Here is a 22,111-nt window from a genome sequence, read left to right on the forward strand (position 1 = left end):
CTCAGGGGACAGGGACACCCTCAGGGACAGGGACACCCTCAGGGGACAGGGACACCACTCAGGGGACAGGGACACCCTCAGGGGACAGGGACACCCTCAGGGGACAGGGACACCACTCAGGGTGACAGGGACACACCCTCAGGGGACAGGGACACCCCAGGGGACAGGGACACCACTCAGGGGACAGGGACACCCTCAGGGGACAGGGACACCCTCAGGGGACAGGGACACCGCTCAGGGGACAGGGACACCCTCAGGGTGACAGGGACACCCCCAGGGGACAGGGACACCCTCAGGGGACAGGGACACCGCTCAGGAGCACCATTGGAACAAGAGGAAGGAGATGCAGCAGGTCCCAACGCTGCACTTCCAAGGAAAGGCTGCTTTTGGAGCAAACCCCTTCCCAATTAGAACTTACACCCTACAGTAACAGCCACTCGCTCAGGCTGATTTTGGGGCAAGTGGCCCATGACTGCTCCTGGAGAAAGTGTGCCCCCCTCCAGGAGGAACCACCTGCCCTGATGGACACAGCCCATGACTCTGAGTCAGGAACCAGGGCTGGGCTCAGCCCAGAGCAGGGAAAGGTGTGGGAGCCCTGAGCTCTCCCAGCCAGGAGCTGCACCCCAGTATGAACTGGGCTGATGGACTGGTATTTTAACCAAGTTACTGGGAAACTGAAACATCCCCCAGCGTCCCAGGCAGACTGTGCCACCCCTGGCAGTGCCCAAGGCTAGGGGGGACAGGGTTTGGAGCAGCCTGGGACAGTGGAGGTGTCCCTGCCATGGCAGGGGTGGGATGGGATGGGCTGTAAGGTCCCTGTCACCCTGCCCTGTGGCACTGGGAGCCATTCCTGTGTCCTGTCCCTCCATCCTTGTCCCCAGTCCCTCTCCAGCTCTCCTGGAGCCCCTCCAGGCCCTGCCAGGGCTCTGAGCTCTGCCTGGAGCTTCTCCTCTCCAGGGGAGCACCCTATTTCCAGACACTGGGATTTCCTCCAGCTAAACCCAGCTCAGGGGGATTTGGTTCAGGGCTGTGGCTCATTCTCATGCCAGAAGTGCTCCCTGCAGGGCTGAGAGCCCAGCCCCAGCTGCTCCCATGCCCACAGTGGGCTGGGATGTCAAGATCAGGTGAGCTGAGTGAATTCCTTTATAAACCTGTCAGATTATTTGAGATGCCAAGACAACATCTTGCCTCAGAGCAACGTGCAGAATATTTTGATTTTGAGCTGTTTACAACAGTATTGCCAAGTCTGAACAACTGCTTTCTTTCCAATTAAAAAACCAACCCCAAAAAACAAGGGGAAAAAAAAAAGAGCATGACTGAAACCAATTTAAAACTAGAAGAGATTCTGCTGATGTTCCCTCTTTTCCAGCAGTTGGATAATGTGGAAAAAATGGGCAGCTCAGATCTCTGGGCCAACCCACCTCTGCTCCAGAGGGAAAAGGGGAGGAGTGGGAGAGCTGAAATTTGCTCTTTCTTCCCAAAAACAAGGAATTACAGGGATGCTGGTCAGGGGATCCTCTACATCACCAGCCAGAGAATCCTCTACTTGGGAGGGAAATCATCCTCCCATTTTCCAAAGGGTGGGCACACCAATATTGAATAAATCAAATGATTTCTTTGAGTCTGATCTCTGCTCCATTACAGGAGCTCTAAGCAGAATCTCATTTATATCCAATTGGAAGAGCAACACAGGGGACACTTTGATCTTGAACTTCATGTGGTGCCTGCACAGGTGTGCAAGACACTCCAAGGACATGAAACCTAAAGAAATGTGGTTTCATGCAACAAATAAACTAAAATATTCCTATTATTCAGGCCAAAAGAACACTGGGTGATAGGCCAGGTATGTAAATTGTTCCTAATTAACAAATGTAACATTTGGCTCTTCAGCAGAACAACACCAATGTCCCATTCCTGCACCCACACAGCAACAGGAGGGAAAACCCAGGAAAGCTGTGGCTCTTCCAGTTCTTCCATTAATCATTTCTTATCCTTGTTAAAATACATCAGTTCTTCACAGTCAGGAAGAAAATCATGCCCTAAGCAGGCCTACAATACTCAAAAATATATTAAAAATAAAAAGTTCCATCCTGTATCTTTCCAGGTTGATTGCCTGGGATAATCTGGGTAGGACCCACATTTCTCATGTGCTCCTGGAGCCAGCAAGCTATTTCATTTCAAAAAATGAGGGGAAAAAGGAGAATATTGAGGGGAAGCTGCTGGGTGAAAGTGTATCAGTGTGCAGGGCTGGGTGCAGCTCGTGCTCAGCAGTGTCAGCAGCTGCAGAGGTGTGGGACAGCCCCACTGCAGGGCAGGGTGTGACACAGGGACAGGCACTGCCTGGGGACACTGCAGCTCAGAGGGACACATCTGCACTGAAACCCACAGTGCTCACAGCAGCTCGGCTGTGGGAGTCCCCCAACACCTGCTCTGGGCATAAAACCCCAGAATTATTAGGGTTGGAAAAGAGTTCCAAGACAAGCAACTCCAACTTTTGACCAAATACCCCCAAAATACATCACAAAATGCTGTGTCTGCTCAGGTTTTGAACACTGCCAGGGATAGGGACTCAGCACTGCCCTGGGCAGCCCCTGCCAACACTGAACCTCTCTTAAGTGAAGGAATTTCCCCAATTTCCATCCTGAGCCTGCCCTGGCCCAGCCTGAGGCCGTTCCCTCTGCTCCTGTCCCTGTTCCCTGGGATAAGATCCCAAATCCCTCTGGCTGTGCCCTCCTGTCAGGAGCTGTGCAGAGCCACAAGGGCCCCTGAGCCTCCTTTGCTCCAGGTGAGCCCCTGCCCAGCTCTCTCATGGATTCTGCAGCCCCTTCCCAGCTCCTCAGGGATTCTGCAGCCCCTTCCAGCTCCCTCAGGGATTCTGCAGCCCCTTCCAGCTCCTCAGGGATTCTGCAGCCCCTGCCCAGCTCCTCAGGGATTCTGCAGCCCCTTCCCAGCTCCTCAGGGATTCTCCAGCCCCTGCCCAGCTCCATTCCCTGGACTCTCCAGCCCCTCCAGGGCTCTCCTGCTGGAGGGGCCCAGAGCTGCCCCCAGGATTCCAGGGGTCCCTCAGCAGGGCCAGCACAGGGGACAATCCCTGCCCTGGGCTGTGTCCAGCTGCTGTCACCAGCCCCGGTGCCCAGCCTGGAGGTCCCATGGGGTGACGGTGCCCTGAGGGCAGGACCTGGCCCTCAGCCATGGATCCAGCCTGTGCTGATCCTCCTGGAGCCTCCCTGCCCTGCAGCACAGCCATGTCCACCCACCATGCTGGCCATGACCACGGAGGGGTCACCCCATGCCCTCACCCCATCCCCAGGGGGATCCTCTGAGCAGGGCTGGGCCCAAAACCAAAAACCAACTCACAGGGAGTCCAGGGCCTGCCAAAGGCCATGAAGGGAGCAGGAGCCCCCCAGGAATGGAGCCTGCAGGCCATGAGGGGAGCAGGAGCCCCTCAGGGAGTCCATGACAGGAGCAGGAGCCCCTCAGGGATGGAGCCTGTAGACCATGAGGGGAACAGGAGCTCCCTCAGGAATGAAGCCTGCAGGCCATGATTGAGGGGAGCAGGAGCCCCTCAGGGATGCCATGAGGGAAGCGGGAGCCCTCTCAGGAATGGGGCCTGCAGCCTCTGAGGGGAGCAGGAGCCCCTCAGGGATGGGGCCTGCAGCCCATGAGGGGAGCAGGAGCCCTCTCAGGCCATGAGGGGAACAGAAGCCCCTCAGGGATGGAGCCTGCAGGCCATGATTGAGGGGAGCAGGAGCCCCTCAGGGATGGAGCCTGCAGCCCATGAGGTCCCCCAGCTGCTGAAATCAGGGTGCTCCAGCTCCTGAGCCATCCTACCAGCCATGTCCATGGGTTTGAAGCACAGGTCCCTCTCCTCTGCTGACCAGGTGTCGTTGCGATCCAGGAACTCTTTGTAGGACATCTTCTCATCCATGATTTCTCCTGGGAATACTGACATGGGAGAAGAAAATGACCCAGTCAAAGGCCAAACATTGAAATATTTAAAATGGATCACTGCACTATGTGACATTTGGGTGTGACATCTCCAAGTAACAGGGACTGGCAGCCCACCAGAGCCCATATTCATTTTTGACTGGTTTGATCCAGCTCTTCAAATACAAGACCCAGAATAATGGGGATTTCTGTGTCCTGAGGCACATGTAAGATCAAGAACAGACTCACACGGAAGTGCTGTCCTACTCCAAAGCCCCCAGTTGTACAAAAAGAACAAAACCATAAGTCCTGAGGCTTTAAACAGGACAAACTCAGTGGAAAGGTTCAAAATTAATACCCAGACTAATGACTTTTAGCTTTATTTCTGTTTTAAGGAGGCCTCAATTTGTCAGCTCTTCTGAGGACAACATCAGAGTTTTTTAATTGGTTCCAGTTTCTTCTGGAAAGAAACAGAAATATTTACAGGGACTCCTTCTCTCATCCCCCCTACAACATCCTCTGCTCTCTGCCAATACACCTCTTCATGCTTTTAATATTTTTACCTTCACTTAGGCTGACAATACCTGCAAGCCAGGAGCTCAGGAGATTAAAGTCATCACAAAATATCCCTGGATATAACCCTTAATTCAGTGTAAAACTGTAGTTACTAAAAACAACCTAATGTTAAGGCACAGAAGGACAACCTGGAGGGGTCAGATGGGCTGAGAGCTCACAGCAAGATGGGCAGAGACTCAGCTCTGTTTTTATTAATAATAATGATTGATGATGATGATGATAATAATAATAATAACAACAACAATAAAGTTATTGAGAGAGAATAAGATGAAAAATTGCTTTTGTGGAGCTTGGAGATTGTTTTACATCATAAAACAAGGAAAGGTCACCAGTACAAATCATCAGGTGGCTTCAATAATTTGCTCAGACAGTTTGGGTTTAGAGGAGCAGGAAGAGATTCCTTGGAGTTTGAAACATGTCCAAACCTCTGATTAGAGGTAAATATCAAATATTACTTCTAATTAATAATAAAATTAATAATATAAATATTTGATAATTATTCAAATAATAAATTAATAATAATTAAAACAATAATTAAAATTATAATAAATTTCTATAATTATATAATATATTAGATAATTTATGTTGTGTATGTTATAAATAAATGCAATATATAGCAAAATGTATATAGCATATACATTTTCTATATAGTATACTATATATATTATAGGTACTTCATAATATATTTTATATGTTTCCATGCACATCATTCTACATATTATAATATATATTTTATCATGTATAGTTCGTATATTTTCATGTGGTTTATATTATATATTACATTATCTTATATAATGTATACTATATAATATTTCTATTTTTATAAATATATGTAAATTATGTATTGTATATTATTCGATACATATTTTTATTTATATATATACACACATATATACACATATATAAATATAAATGCATTTTTGTAATGACTAATACAATTAATGTAAATATTACTTCCAGTCAGGCTCTGGAGCTCTGAGCGCTGCCGTGTCCCCAGGGTGTGGCCCTGTGAGGCAGGGCCGTGTGACACTCACTGTGTGTGTGACACTGTGTGTGACACTGTGTGTGACATCCCCGGTGTGTCCCCTTTGTGTCTCCATTCCCAGCTGATCCCAGGCCAGGCAGGAGCTTCCCAGGGTTTGGATCCCTCTGAGAGTCACATGGAGGGAAGGACACATGCCCAGGGACACCGAGGTGCTGGCACCGTGTCCCCAGGGCCACCTGCCCCTGTCCCACCTGGGTGTCCCAGAGCAGCACCCACCCAGCCCCAGCAGGAGCTGCCAGGGACAGATCCTAGAGAGATGCTGGTCCAAGGAAACACAAATAAAATGGATTTTTTACACTTACACACGCTGGGAATGAAAGGGGAATTTCAGGGATCACAACACTCCTACCTCTTGTCTCCAGGAGAACCCTGGTTCATCCATCCCATCCATCCCCTGCAGCCCTGCCCCAATCCCACCCATCCCTGGGCACCTCTGGAGCTGCTGCCCCTCCTGTGCAGCCCCCAGCAGCAGGGCCTGGCACGGGCACGCTGCTTTGCTGCCAGAGCTCAGAGCTCTCACTCTGCTCAGTGGCTCCATTTGCCATGGCTGACTTCAGCAGGGCACTCAGCAGCTCCCAGGCAGGGTGACACCACCTCTGCCTCCCTGACAAAGGACAGGGGGACACGGGGGACAACAACCCCTGTGTGTCCCATGGAAAACCAAACCCAGCCTGGGCAACGCTGTCCGAGCCTGCAGCAGCTAAAAGCCTGATTATTTCAGGAGAAAATATTTTAGTAGTATTTTATTTGATAATATAACGTAATTTTGGTACTATTTCATTTAGCTTTGCAAAGTGCTTTGGAGACAAAGTGCCACTGCAATGTGTCAAGAGACATTATTATTATTTACCATTATTTGTGGTACAGAACAGCAAGGGATTTAATTAGATTCCACTGTAAATTCCTCTAGACAGGAGCCTGTCATTTGTGTGTCTATAAAACTATTTAAAGCAAAAAAAAAAATAGAAGACACTAAAAGTCCTTGACAGTGTGAGGAAGAGCCTGGGAGCAGTTAAAACATTCCAAAACTTCCTCAAGATGATATGATGATATTATGACATTAACAGAGTGCTGGGCTGGACCCACACTGAGGCTGATGGAGAGCACCCACTGCTTGAACTCTGAATATTTGAAACAAATCGATTTGTTAGCACTATAAATATATTGGCATATTGCCATGATGAAAGATTTCACAGGGAAGAACATAAAATTAGGGTCAGAAAGGTAAACCTGAATAAACCCCTCCACTTTGAGGGGGTTTAGTACCAGGCTGTGCTCATGCTTTTCAATACAGAGGGGAACCACACCTGGGGCTGGAGAAGGAGGGAGCAGCAGGAGACAAAAGGAATTGGGATGGGAAATATTTCCATTTGCCATCAGATGGAACCAAGCTGAGCAAAACTCCGTCAGTGTTTGCAAGCCCTGAGCTGCAGCAAAGCCCCAGAGCCGGCTGCAAGCTGCATCAGGAGCAGTTGGGAGCTGCCTCTGCCAAATCCTTCCAAATCCAAACCCAAGACTGGAATATTCTTCACACAATATTTTCACAACAGATGCAAATGAAGAACCCAAAGCAGGCAGTGCTTCCCAGCAGGAATGCCGGTGCAAGGAGGGATGCAGGAGCAGGGAGAGCAGAGCAGGGCCAGCCACAGGGACAAGGCTGGAGCAGCCACCCCTTCCCTGGGCCAGCCAGGACCCAGCTGCCCCTGCCAGGCCAGCACAGCAAAGATTTCTGCAGCACAGCCACCACCAGCAAACCCCCTCTGCTATTCCCACAGTGTTTCCCAAGTTATGTGCCTTAACGTGGACACTTCCAGCTCATCTGTCATCTCCACCCCATCCTAATATTCAGTTTCCCCTTATCAAACCTGGAACACAAAATGTGATCTCAGATTTCCCAAGGACTGGGAAAAGAGGATTTTTCAGTTCCACACCCAAGCTCCCCAGACACACCCTCTGCCTCGGACCTACCAACAAACAACACAAAACAACACAAAGGAGAAGCCAAACTCTTCCAAGGCCCAGTGCTGCCAGTGCCCGTGGATGTGCATGGCAGCAGATAATGCACTCCACACAAAATGCAAATCTGACAGATCCCACAGACCTGTAAAGCAATTTTAGCAAGTATTAAAGCTGGCTGATAGCTGAAAATCCGGTTACGAGCCCTGATAATATAAACCAATGTAGGATTAGAGCTTACAAAGTCTTGCTTAAAGGAAAAAAGACCATTAACAACATACTTACAAAGCAAACTTGCTTCTGAGAGGAAAAACAAGGATCCCATGCAAGAAGCACCTTCTGTGCACTGCTCCCAGGGCAGGATGAGGGTGGAACATTTAGCAGGGCTGCTGACAGCATGGAATTGTTTGTTTGATCATCTCTCTGCACAGGTCAGCTCGGTCACAGCACCCAATTCACAGCTAATCCAGCCAAAAGTGCCCCCGTGGCCACCCAGCCCTGTGCCCGGGCTGGGAGCTGGGGCAGGACCCGCTCCTGGAGCTGCTGGCACACAGGACACCCCAGGGAATGGCCAGCCAGGGCTCTCTGAGCACAGGATTACCCTCTAAAGCCTTTTCCCTGCAGGAGATGTTAATCTTGGCAGGTCACTGGCCAGACCTCCAGCTCGGGGTTAAGGAGCTTCAAAATTAGTGAGTGAGCAGCCAGGAGAGGGCCCTGCCAGCAGCCAGCAGGGAACACAGGGACAGGGAGGCTTGGGAGCTCCATTCCTGCAGAGGAGCCCAAAGGGAACTTGCCCAGATCACCCTGGCATGGGGAGGCACAGCTGGCCTTGCTGGAGTCCCCAAAGAGCAGCAGTTTTATCAGCCATGCCAATCAATTCACATCCCCCTCTGCAGGGTGTGGGATCTGCAGCCTCAAAAAGGAGCTTCAGCATCAGTCATGGAATGGTTTGGGCTGGAAGGGACCTCAGAGCCCACCCAGTGCCACCCCTGCCATGGCAGGGACACCTCCACTGTCCCAGGTGCTCCAAACCCCAATGTCCAGCCTGGCCTTGGCACTGCCAGGGATCCAGGGCAGCCCCAGCTGCTCTGGGAATTCCATCCCAGCCAGGAATTCCCAATTCCCAATCTCCCACCCATCCCTGCCCTCTGGCACTGGGAGCCATTCCCTGTGTCCTGTCCCTCCATCCCTGTCCCCAGTCCCTCTCCAGCTCTCCTGGAGCCCTTTTAGAGTCCAAAGTGTCCCTGGAGCCTTTCCTTCTCCACACTGGATGCTGTAAGGATACCACACGGGATTTAGGCTGTTTTGGGGGCACTTGGTGCCTGTGTGAGGAACTGTCCATGCTCAGGACATTTATTACCAGGAGCAGCTTCTGATTCCCACCTGAGGGATTCATGAGAACTCTGCCTGCATGTCCTGTCTGATTTTCAGGCACACACCCCTTCATTCTGCTGCCCAGTGGTGTTGTACAGGATGAGATCTACCTGGAACATCAGGTAAAAACCCCAACAGGCAGCCAAGACATTCCAGGGTCTCCTTCCCTTGCCCAGGACATTATTTTCAGACATTATTTAGGGTAAAAGAGGCAAAAGTTTCCCTTGAAAGGTCACAGGGTACCTCCCAAGAAGCTCAGGCTCTTTGTGCCTGCTGGCTTTAGAGTTAACATGGAGTATCCTGCAGGAATACCCCCTCAATGCTTTATGATCAGTCTCATCATTTTGTAAAATAAAATATTGTCTAGATCAGTTCAGAGTGAAGGGTCTGAAAATCCCTGTGAGTGAGTTTTGCAGACAAGCTTCACTAATCCCAAATCTAAGGGATAAGCACAGACAGGAGCTACATGGGAAAAGATGTCACCCAGCCACCCAAAGGGAGTTGTGCATTTTTATCCAAGGGAATAAGAGCTCAAGATTCCAAGAAGTTTTTGCATTTAATGAATGTCTAAATCACTGAGCTGGCAGCCCTGATGGAGCACAGCTCACCCAGAGCAGAGCTGTCAGAGCTGGTTACTGCCTCCCTTTGCTCCTGTCAAAGTGAAGGGCAGCAATTCCACTGAAATTCCACTGAAAACTGAGCTCTGAGGGGACTGGACACGGGGCAGGTTGGCCAGAGAGGCAGTGCAGTGTCCAGCCCAGCTGGGCAGAGTCTGCTTTCCCTGCTCAGGGCAAAGCTGCTGGGCTTGGCAGAGCTTCCTTCAGCCTGCTGAGCCCCCACAGGCTCCTCACACCCAGCTTTTTGGGGAAAACACATTTCTGTCCTTGCAGGAGAGGAAAGTTTAATCCCAGGAGCCAGTGGTGAGCCCAAATCTGGCTGGGTTACACAAAATACTTCAATTTCATAGAATATCAGAATGGTTTGGGTTGCAAGGGACATTAAAGATCATCTCATTCCAACCTGCAAGCCCCAGTGCCCAGCCTGGCCTGGGGCACTGCCAGGGATGCAGGGGCAGCCCCAGCTGCTCTGGGGATCCCATGCCAGCCTCTCAGGCAGGAATTCCTGCCCAGTATCCCATCCATCCCTGCCCTCTGGCACTGGGAACCCATCCCCTTGGCCTGGCACTCTCAAGTCCCTGCAATGAGAAGCAAATTAAATTCCACCACTGAGCTGGATGGGAAGAAGATGATCAGGAGTCTGTGCAAGGCCCTCAAGGAACTGCAGGGCATTTCAGAGGGTGCTGACAGTTCCAGAAGGGTTTTGCTGCTTTCCCTCTGAAATTCCATGAGGTTACATAACCCTGAATGCTAAAAGGGCCCCGTGCCTACAACTGTCAGAACCACTATCTCCAAACTTCAGAGATGCAAAGTCAGGAACTTGAAAGTTCAACACAAGGTTCATGTTCTGCCTTGTAAAAAAAAAAAAAATCTACAAGGAAAAAAAAAATGCAGTTGCTACAGTTTCTTGTCCAGCTTTTTTCCCTTCCTTACTTCTCCTTCCCAGAGGGAATTTTGGCAGCAATTGCTTTGTCATGGACTGCAAGAGCTCCCAGCTCTGCTCTAACTGCTGCCTGATTGTCCTGCTGCTCCTGCTCCCCACTGGGAACATCGGGGAGTGGGGAATCCTCAGCACTGCTCACATTTATTCCTCAGTGCCCTGGACCATGGGACAGCCCAGCTCCCACCTCCCCAGAGAGCTCACCTGGAGCCAGCCTGCACAGACTCACCTGGCAATAACACTGTTAACAACAGATTCATCTGGTAATAACAGCTGTTAATAACAAAGACTCATCTGGCAACAACAAAGGCACCCAAAGCTCTGGTTTTAAACAAAAGGCTCATTAAAGACTTATTTACACCACACTGGAAATACTCCAGGTGTTGGGAGCTGGAGAGGGACTGGGGACAGGGATGGAGGGACAGGACACAGGGAATGGCTCCCAGTGCCAGAGGGCAGGGATGGATGGGAGATTGGGAATTGGGAATTCCCAGAGCAGCTGTGGCTGTCCCTGGATCCCTGAAGTGTCCCAGGCCAGGCTGGACATTGGGGCTTGGAGCACCTGGGACAGTGGAAGGTGCCCCAGCTTGGACTTTTTGTTTGGTTTTTCTCAGCCAAGTGGCACAACTGAGACACCTTTCCTGTTTCACTTGGGGTTCCTTCCTAAAGCCAGGAGCCTTCTGCACATCCTTGGCAGGGAATATTTCCATCCACAGCCAGGTAAAACCCCCCAGAGCTGTTCAGCAGGCCCAGGGTGAGGTGCAGTGATGCAGAGACCATCTCATCTCCTGTGGAAAGCCCAGGGCAGCAATGCCAGGGCAGCAGTGCCAGGGCAGAGGCAGCTGAGTCCCTGCCCCACTCCCTGGCCTTGCATCCTGCCTCAGAGCTGGGGAGGAGAATCCAGAGCAGGGTCTGGGGCACCTTGCCCAGGCTGCCCTGCCTGAAACGTGTGAAGCTGAAATAAACTCAGTTCTGAGGCAAAGGGATCATAGTGAGGAGTGGGCACAGGAACCTGTCCAGACCCCACTGTGCTGGCACGGGGAGAGCCCCAGAGATCCCAGAACCCTGCAATCATCCAGGCTGGAAAAGCTCTCCAGGATCATCAAATCCACCCTGTGCCCAATGCCCACCTTGCCCCCAGAGCTCTGAGTGACACCTGCAGGGATGGGCACTGCAAACCTCCCTGGGCAGTGCCAAGGCCTGAGCCCCCTTTCCATGGGGAAATTCCTGCTGTGCCCACCCAGACCTGCCCTGGCCCAGCCTGAGGCCGTTCCCTCTGCTCCTGTCCCTGCTCCCTGGAGCACAGCCCGACCCCCCCGGCTGTCCCCTCCTGTCAGGGAGTTCTGGAGGACCACAGGGTCCCCCCTGAGCCCCCTTTTCTCCAGGCTGAGCTGTGGCACCAGCTGGAGCCTCCTCCTCCTCCTGTGCCAGCCTGGCCACAGCTCCTGAGCAGGAGATCCCAGAGCCACGAGCACACAGGGCTGGGAGTGATGTGACAAAACCTCGGTGTAAAATAAGGGGCACCTGAGCTTCCATGAGCGCTCCCACCGAGCTGTGCTGCTTCCATGCCCTACAGCAGCTCCTGGGTCCCAGAGCAGCCTGGCAGGAGCCCCAGGGAGGTTTGGGGGATGGCAGCCCCTCCCTGGTGCCAGCCAGGCAGGGCAGTGTCCCTGTGCTGGCACCATGGAGCAGTGACAGTGCAGTTTGCAGAGCTGTGACCCGCAGCGCTGTCAGCCCTCCCTCTGAGCAGGGAACGGCAATTTCCCCTGAAAGGGCTGTTTCCAAATTTACACTGCTCCAGCCTGACTCAGGGAATGCTCCAGTTCCAGCCTCAGCTCCTCACTGGGGCAGAGCTGGAGCAGATCTCAGCCCTGAGGAGCTCCCTGGGCTCCAGTTCCAGCCTCACTCCTCACTGGGGCAGAGCTGGAGCAGATCTCAGCCCTGAGGAGCTCCCTGAGCCTCCCTGGGCTCCAGTTCCAGCCTCACTCCTCACTGGGGCACAGGCTGGAGCAGATCTCAGCCCTGAGGAGCTCCCTGGGCTCCAGTTCCAGCCTCACTCCTCACTGGGGCAGAGCTGGAGCAGATCTCAGCCCTGAGGAGCTCCCTGGGCTCCAGTCCCAACTCACTCCTCAGTGCAAATCTCAGCCCTGAGGAGCCTGCCCAGGCTCCAGGCTAAGGCAGGCTCAGGAGGTGCAGGACTGAGAGCAGCAGCCCTGCACAAGGGCACAGCACAGAGGGAGCAGCACAAGGACTCCTGCTCAAAGGTCACTGCTGAGATTGCTCACACCTTTCACAAGGGACACAGGGATTGTCACCCTGCAGGGCTTTCAAGGCAGGCAGGTCTGAAGTTCCTTTCCCCCAGGAAAACTGAAGCAGTCTCTAGGACAGGGACACAGATCTCCTCTGAGGCTCTGGAGAAGGGGGAGGGATGAGCAAACATCAGACTCAGCAGACCCAGGCAGGGAACCCGAGGATTTGAGGGTGAGCAGGGGCAGGGGTGAGCTGGACAATGTGCAGGGGACAGGCACAGGGTGCCCAGAGCAGCTGTGGATTCCAGCCCCTGGCAGTGCCCATGGCCAGGCTGGAGCTTGGAGCAGCCTGGGACAGTGGGAGGTGTCCCTGCCATGGCAGGAATGGAACCCTGTGAGGTCCCTTCCCACACCATTCCATGACTCTGGTTCTGCTCTTGCTCACAGGAGGCCCAGGAACACCCTCCAGCCCAGCTGAGATTTTGGGCTGGGACCAGACCCAGTTCAGGGAATCCTGAGCTGCAGCCTGGGCCGATGCCAGCACCTGCAGAGGGTTCAGGACACCACAAACACAGAAGAGCAGCCAAACCACCATCTGCTGCCAGTCTGCACACAGGACTGGCACTTGCAAAGTGTCTCCTGCTCCCAAGAAACCCAAGAGCCACAGAGTGAAATTAAAAAAAATACCTGAGGAATAAATAGTCAGCAAAATTCCAAAAAGAAAATATCCTTTCCTTCCCACTGATGATGATCTGGTACCTCAAACCTCCCCTAAGCTTTATCCTTCTGAGAGCCAAGCACATTTACCATAGAGCAGAGCTGCAGGATTCTCTTCAGCTGAGCACAAAGCACTCCTGATCCCAAGGCAGGCCAGGGCTTGTGCTGCTGCAGTGCCCCAGCACTCAGAGCAGCCCAGCTCTGCTCTCTCCATGGAACTGGGTACCTGAGCTGCCCTCCCAGGGCCCAGCAGGCAGCGCTCCCCACGTCCCACAGCGATTCCCCTGCCTGGCACAGCCGGGCAGAGTGCCCAGCCAGGCCCTGGCACGAGCAGCTGGGGCAGTGCCCACTCCCACACCCATCACCCAGCAGGGCACGGCCCCTGCTCCCTGTGCTGCTGCTGCAAACCCCAGATCCTCCCCTGGCACCAGCCAGCACCTGCACTCTTCTTTTAAATGCAGTCAGGGCCAGGGAAGAAAACAAAAAGGAGAAAAAGCAGCACTTACAGACTCTGCTGGGGATCACGAGCTCCAAGTGCGCTCCTTGGAGAGCCAATATTTACAAACCACGAGGAAGAACAAGGTCCACACAGCAGCTCACCTGACCCACTAACAGCACTTTGCAGGAGCTGCTCCTCAGGCCGAGGAGCGCACAAAACTCTGACTCTTCTCAAAACTCACAGCACATAAAATACATGAAGAAAACATCCTCACTGCACCAGGCTGCAGCTACACCTCATCTGCTGCCCCCTCACACTTTTATCCCTCCAGCTGGCTCTTTCTGGCTGTGTTAGCACTTGTCCTGATATCTTTTAATGAACTAGGTTACCAATTAATAATCCTTCACACATCTGGGTGGTGCCTGCCCTGTCCATCAGCTGCAACACCCATCCCCACCCCTGAGCTGCCCTGGGTCCTGCTCCCTGGCCTGGATGGAGCCTGTGCTCTAATCCTTATCAAATGATAACAACCAGAACTAAAGCAGGCTGAGGGCTGAACCCTGCAGCCTCCTGTGCACCACTTTCCCCTCCATCTCCATTTAACAGCTTTCTTCAACCCTTCTCTTATCTCTAATAAACTGGAAATCCTCTTCCTTTGACTCGTGCACTTCAGTGCTTGTAAATCACTGTGCACCATAATCTGGGCAGTCCTTAAATCTCCCCAGCTCTAAGTCCTCTCTTCCATTTTTATTAATTTCCTCCTTTTTTTTCCAGACTCTTAAAAGCATTTGCCACAGCCTCCTTGGAGATGGTCTGTGAGTGCCTTTCCTCCCCATACAAATCACTTCCCTCCATTAGTTTTTTAGCTCTTCACCTTCCCAACAGCTTTAACTCCTGCCATCCCTGACTGCCAAGGTGAGTTTGAATTTATTGCCCTTTTCTCCCTCCTGCTCATGTTCTAAAAATAGCCAATCCTATCATATATATTCCTTGTTTCCCAGCTTTCCTCAGGCAGCTGTCCCTAGGGAAGCTCCATGATTAACCCTTCTCCAGGCTCAGAACATCCCAACTCCTCAGCTCAGGCTGGGAGCTCACACTTGTCCCCAAGAGCTGTCAGTGAGGGAGCCCCTCTGAGGATGAGGAATGAGTTATAAATATTGCAGGAGTGTGGGAACTCTGGAAATCATCCCCATAATCCTGCCCCACGTTCCACCACACAGCACCAGTGTATCCAGCCCGGAATTCCAGCCCTTGGTGGCTGCTTGGATGCAAAATACTTCATTTCTCTTGACCTACATATTTTGGCACTTTCACTCTGCCTCACACGAGATGGAGAGGAGCCATTCAGAAGTGACAGTATTTACTGTCACCCTTGAAACACACACATACACACACACATATATCCCCATACGCTCATTTGTATTTTTCCTCCTCCTTCCTGGATCCCATCTGTGGGTGCACGGCCCCAACACCCCCCCACATGCTTGTTGTGCAGAATGAGATGGTGATAATGGAAATAAGGGCTTAAAATAGCAGATTTCCCTTCAGCAGTGAGTGCTGTTTGTTTGTGGCTGTGATTCCAGCATCCCTGCTCACACACATCACCCTGACCTACTTTCAGCTTCCCCAATCCCGTGGCACAGGCAGCGAGCTCACAGGAGGAATCACAGGCAGTCAGGAGAAATCTCTCTGCCACGTCTGTAATAGAGTTTTATGGCCATTAATTCCAGCTAGTGTCAAACTAATGACACGAGGGACATCAAAGCATGCAGCCATTTACATAATACCAGAAGAATCTACAATTCTATTACTGTTTATTCAGGCAGCTTCTGCTTGAGAATGAGGAAGATGACACGCTGTCTGTGCTCTTTTGAAATCATTCTAATTTACAGCCCTGCAGAGAGGCAGCCAGTTTTCTAGGAATTCTTTAATTCCTCACTAAGGAGTTTCTGATGTTTTGAAACAAACCCTGCCAATTTGATTTTCCTCTGAAAATCTAGGAAATAAAATGTTTTCATTCCTGTGGACGAGCCCTGAGAGACTCAACCTGGCACGTGAGGGAGCAGCTCACCTCAAAGCAGGGCTGTTCCATGGGATCTCCCACCTGGCCACCACGGGCATGGGATGGAAGGAAAAGCAAAGTGAATTCTTGCCCAGCTGTGTGCTCTGGGACTGAACTGTCTCACCTAGATGGAGCTGACAGTGCGGGCGGCGCCGCGCTTGACGCTGACACCAGAGGACATTTCCAGGCTTCTGGGAGCTGCTCCCAGCCCTGCTCACCCTGCAGGGCCCAGCCAGCCCAGACGTGTCCCCTGGGCTTGGGGACAGCTCAGCACAGCACACAAAGTGTCACCTTCAGAGCCAGCCCCGTGCCCAGGGGGATGAGACGGTGCCAGCACAGGGACGGGCTGCAGGACGGGTCTGGCACTGGGCAGCTGGGGGTGACTCCAGAGACACCAACAAGGGACAAAGCCCTCAATTCCTGCCCTCCGGGTCCCTCTGGGGGTATGGCTTCAGACTGGAATTCAGCACCAAACTGAACAAATGAGATGAGAACAAATCCCTGAATGGTTTGGGTGTGGAGGGACCTCCAGGATCACCCAGTGCCACCTGGGCAGGGACACCTCCCACTGTCCCAGGGTGCCCCAAGCCTGTCCAGCCTGGCCTTGGGCACTTCAGGGATCCAGGGCAGCCACAGCTGCTCTGGGAATCCATCCCAGCCCCTCACCATCCTCCCAGCCAGGAATTCCTTCCCAATACCCCACCTGGCACTGGGAGCCATTCCCTGTGTCCTGTCCCTCCATCCGTGTCCCCAGTCCCTTCCAACTCTCCTGGAGCCCCTTCAGGCCCTGCTGAACTTCTGGTTGTCTTCAATTCACAGAGGTTTAATGCTGAAACCTGATTTCAGCAGCACTGGAGCCACCCCTGAGACAGAAAAGTAGAGTCACAAGACTGAGAAGGTAAAAATCTGATGTGACCCCTGTGAGCAGCAATTCCAAAATCACCCCAGGAAACACAACTGCCACCTGAAACCTCTCATCAGCTCATTTCTATCTCCATTTATGTGGTTTTACCTGAAAGTCTGGCCAGGCAAATCTCATCTTCCTCAACTCTCAGCTACAAAATGGGACAAACTCTAATTTGGATCTCTCCATGATTATCAGGTTCCTATTCCTATTGAATCTCAGATTGTCTTTGGTAGAATACAGAGCTGCCAAAAACTACCTGAAACTTTCAGTGATGCACACAAAATTGCAGATTATTTTTTTAAAGCAAAATAATTAATTCTAGTTGTAAAACTGAGACACAGAGCCCCTAAAATCTTGCCAAACTGCCCATGAGTGACATTTTGAAAGAGTGTTTGCATCACTGGGAAGCAGGAGAGTGTTAATGTAGGAGATGGAACATCACAGCTTTTCCAGGCAGAGCATGGAAGGCTTGACAAAGCTGAAAGCAAAAGTATTTTTATCTGTAGCCAGGGGAAATGTTAGGGAAAGTGGAGACACAAGGAAATGACACAAAGGTAAATAAAGAGTTGGCTAAGTGACAAGTGGCAAGGCAATGTCAAAAGGGGAATTCTCTTCCTGGAGGAACATAACCAATTATTAGTGTGAGGATCGAGGATCCAAAACAACCCTTGCCTAATGTTTTCATTTTTAATCCTAGAAACCCAAAACCTCTGATGAAATGAAGATAAAAGTATCTTTTCTCAGATAAAACTGAGCAGCCCAGTTTGTCACCTGTGTGTGCTTGGAGATCAGATCAGACACTGCTGCCCAGTGACCAGAACCTCCCTGGAGTTTGATAATCCCTGTCTTTCCCTCCCAACCCAGGATATTCTGATTTTATGATTTCTCTTGGCAGATTCCACTCCCCAGATGGGCACTGGGATGGGAGATGTGGAAGCACAAAAAGCTGGGCCCCAATAAATGCAGAATTGGTGGCATCCAGTGACCAGAACCTCCCTGGAGTTGGATGATCCCTGGCTCTCCCTCCCAACCCAGGATATTCTGATTTTATGATTTCTCTTGGCAGATTCCACTCCCCAGCCTGGCACTGGGACGGGAGATGTGGAAGCACTAAAAGCTGGGTCCCAATAAATGCAGAATTGTTTTCCAGTCCTTCAGACATCACTGAGGGAACTCCCAACCCTCTGAAATCCAATACTGCTGATCCCCAGGAGTTTAAAAACACTGAGTTTGGCCAGGCTGGGTTTTCAGGAAGCCAGACCAAACTGGGGGCATGGAAAACCCAACTTCACAGAATCACAGAATATCCTGAGCTGGAAGGGACCCACAAGGCTCATCCTGGCCCTGCACAGGCTGAATTTGTCACAGAGAGCCACAGGAAATTCTCTTTGAGAAGAGAGAAATTCTCTTTGTGCAGGAGGGGACAGCCAGGTGGATCAGGCTGGGGACAGAGACAGGACAAGGGGAAATGGCCTCAGGCAGGGCCAGGGCAGGCTCAGAGCGGGCATCAGCAGGAATTTCTCCATGGAAAGGGGGCTCAGGGCAGGCTCAGAGTGGACAGCAGCAGGAATTTCTCCATGGAAAGGGTGCTCAGGCCTTGGCAGGAGCTGCCCAGGGATGTTTGGAGTGCCCATCCCTGCAGGTGCCACCTGGACATGGCACTCAGAGCTCTGGGCTGGGGACAATTTGGGCACAGCTGGAGCTCCATGACCTTGGAGCTCTTTTCCAACCTCAACAACTCCATGATTCAGCCAGATGCAGTGTGCTCTCACTGCAAGGAAGAAGGTTAAACAGCATCCTAAGTTATGTGACAGAACAGAATCAAACATCCCTCCCAGATATTTTTTGGGGGTGGTGAACTGTGCTTTGCTCGTGTCCTGCAGTCTCCTGTCACTTCTGTGCCTTGCCAAGTCACTTCTAATTCCAGAGGTGCCTCCAGCATCAATTGTCCGCAGAAGCAGCCACAGCCAGAGGCTGCAGAGCTGTTCCCAGGGGAGCTGTAAACCCTGCACTATTCAGCAGCATTGGGTAATGCCAAGGGAAGCAGGGACCCTGCCTGCTCACCCCCAGGAAGGGGCTCCCTCTGCCTGCCCTGCTGCCAAAGGAAGGGACAGCATTTATGGGAACAGCCCCATCCTCCACCACACAGAAATCCAACCCCACCTCGGGCAGGAGCAGCTGCAGGTGAGGGAGCAGCTCTGCCTTGCTGAGCTCAGCTTTTACCCCCAAATGGAAAATCAGGAGCACACACTTAGAAAAAGCATCCAACCCAGCATCTGCCACCATTGCCAAGGGTACACTGAGCCTGCCTTGCAGCTTCACCCCACAGGAGAGGAAAATGCTCCAAAGGGAGCAGGCACAGCTCCCTGGGCTGGGAGAGGATGAGGATCCTGAGCATCTCTCACACATTATTTCAGTTTGTAACTCCAGAAAGCAGCAAAGCTTTCCTGCTCCGATACTCAGCAGGAATTCAGGAAGGTTTTATGCCACACTTGCCAAAAGCCAGAGTGTTTCAGACACACCAAGGTGTGCTCAGTATTTCATGGGTCAGAGCTGGAAACCAGCTGCAGAAATTGCACCAAAACAGCAGCAGAGAGGGGAGATTACTGCTGAGGATCATGTAATTTATATTTCAGGGACTTGCTCATGCAGGACTAAGAGAGCTGAAGTTGTCCAAAGCTCTCTCCAGGGAGAAGAGTTCTGTGGGGTTTAATGAGGAGGCAGCACAGCCTTGCTCAGCATTGCTGAGCTTCCCTTTGCTGCCCTTGCTCCAAGGTGTAGATTTGCTCCAAGGTGTAGATCTGCTCTCAGCCCAACCACCAAAGAGCCCCTGAGCATCTTCACAGTCACCAACACATTCCTTAACTATAAAATTTCCTTTTTCCAAAAACAAAAAGGCCCCATTAATCCAAGATTACCCCGGTGCCAACCCACCCGAAACGAGAACGCTTGATAACAACAGCTGGGGTGCAGCTAGAAAAGATAAAATGCACAATATAATCAGCCTTACCCTATTTGCAGTGATGGGACTGAAGTGGAAGAAGATTAAAGAGCTCAGGCCTGCGAGGGAGCCACGAGCAGAGGCAGGATTAGGGAAGTTTCCTATCCCAGGTTGGATTTAGCCCGGGTCACACGACCTCGCAAAGCCACCCCAGCACACGACTCTCCCCGGGTTTTGTAAGCAGGATAAACCCCACCAAATCCCTTCTTACCAGCAGAACCCCAGCGCTGCAGCAGGAGGGAAAGGTGGGGAAGGCAAGCTGCAAAGGGAGAGCCTGCTGGGAGGGAGGGGAGCAGCACTGCAGGCCCAGCCACACCTTGCTGCAGGTGCTGCTGCAGAGCTTCTGGTGGAGCTCCTGCTGGGAATGGGATCCAGCAGCTCCCAGACCCCCTCCAGCCCTGCTGGGGGGCATGGATGGAGCCATGGGGATGGGGATGGATGAAGCCATGGGGATGGGGATGGATGAAGCCATGGGGATGGATAAAGCCATGGGGATGGATGAAGCCATGGGGATGGGGATGGATGGAGCCATGGAGATGGAGATGGGGATGGCTGAAGCCCTGAAGATGGGGATGGACGAAGCCATGGGCATGGGGATGGGGATGGCTGGAGCCATGGAGATGGATGAAGCCATGGGGATGGATGAAGCCATGGGGATGGATGAAGCCATGGGGATGGGGATGGATGAAGCCATGGGGATGGGGATGGATGAAGCCATGGGGATGGATAAAGCCATGGGGATGGACGAAGCCATGGGGATGGGGATGGATGGAGCCATGGAGATGGATGGAGCCATGGGAATGGGGATGGATGAAACCATGGGGATGGATGGAGCCATGGGGATGGGGATGGATGAAACCATGGGGATGGATGGAGCCATGGGGATGGGGATGGATGAAACCATGGGGATGGAGATGGATGAAACCATGGGGATGGACGAAGCCATGGGCATGGGGATGGGGATGGCTGGAGCCATGGAGATGGAGGTGGAAATGGCTGAAGCCCTGAAGATGGGGATGACTGAAGCCCTAGAGATGGGGATGGGGATGGGGATGGATGAAGCCCTGCAGATGTGGATGGATGAAGCCCTGCAGGTGGACATGGCTGAAGCCCTGCAGATGCAGATGGACATGGCTGAACCCTGCAGATGGAGATGGAAATGGCTGAAGCCATGGAGATGGGGATGGGGATGGTGAAGCCCTGCAGATGGAGATAGGGATGATGAAGCCCTGCAGATGGGGATGGCTGAAGGCCTGCAGATGCAGATGGGGTGGCTGAAGCCATGGAGATGGGGATGGGGATGGTGAAGCCCTGCAGATGGAAATGGCTGAACCCTGCAGATGCAGATGGGGATGGCTGAAGCCATGGAGATGGGGATGGGGATGGTGAAGCCCTGCAGATGGAGATGGAAGTGGTTGAAGCCCTGCAGATGGGGATGGCTGAAGCCATGGAGATGCAGATGGACATGGCTGAACCCTGCAGATGCAGATGGAGGTGGCTGAAGCCATGGAGATGGGGATGGGGATGGTGAAGCCCTGCAGATGGAGATGGCTGAAGCCATGGAGATGCAGATGGACATGGCTGAACCCTGCAGATGCAGATGGAAATGGCTGAAGCCCTGCAGATGCAGATGGGGATGGAGGCGGCTGAAGCCCTGCAGATGCAGATGGGGATGGCTGAAGCCATGGAGATGCAGATGGACATGGCTGAACCCTGCAGATGGGGATGGAAATGGCTGAAGCCCTGCAGATGGGGATGGGGATGGTGAAGCCCTGCAGATGGAAGTGGCTGAAGCCCTGCAGATGGAGATGGAAGTGGTTGAAGCCCTGCAGATGGGGATGGCTGAAGCCATGGAGATGCAGATGGACATGGCTGAACCCTGCAGATGCAGATGGAAATGGCTGAAGCCCTGCAGATGCAGATGGAAATGGCTGAACCCTGCAGATGGGGATGGATGAGGCCATGGAGATGTAGATGGACATGGCTGAACCCTGCAGATGGGGATGGAAATGGCTGAAGCCCTGCAGATGGGGATGGGGATGGATGAAGCCATGCAGATGCAGATGCAGATGGAGGTGGCTGAAGCCCTGCAGAGCTCATCCCTGCTCTTTGTGCTGTCAGCCCAGGAGCTGATCCAGGCTCACCCTGACAGCTCCAAGACAAATATTTCAATATTTACCCAAGTGATCAAAGGCAGAGATTAACTCCCATTGTGAAGCCAAACCACGAACCCCACCTAGCAAAAAGGTGAAGATAAAGGGTTTAGACTAAGCTTAATTTTTGTGCCTTTTACAGTGCTGC

General features: G+C 52.2%; 1 protein-coding gene across 8 annotated transcripts in view; it reads right to left on the minus strand.

Moving 5' to 3' along the window:
• Positions 1 to 22,111, minus strand: part of MAP4 (microtubule associated protein 4) — a 155,690-nt gene that overhangs the window by 60,065 nt on the left and 73,514 nt on the right. For all 8 annotated transcript variants that reach the window (XR_010439036.1, XR_010439035.1, XM_064703711.1 and 5 more), the window contains one exon: positions 3,832 to 3,945. Coding sequence is in view for 6 of the 8 variants with exons in the window: in XM_064703711.1 (XP_064559781.1) it covers positions 3,832 to 3,945 (114 nt within the window). In the remaining 2 variants the exon portion in view is untranslated. The remainder of the gene's footprint in view (positions 1 to 3,831; positions 3,946 to 22,111) is intronic.

Source organism: Zonotrichia leucophrys, chromosome 2, assembly GCF_028769735.1.
Source record: "Zonotrichia leucophrys gambelii isolate GWCS_2022_RI chromosome 2, RI_Zleu_2.0, whole genome shotgun sequence".
Lineage (NCBI taxonomy): Eukaryota > Metazoa > Chordata > Aves > Passeriformes > Passerellidae > Zonotrichia > Zonotrichia leucophrys.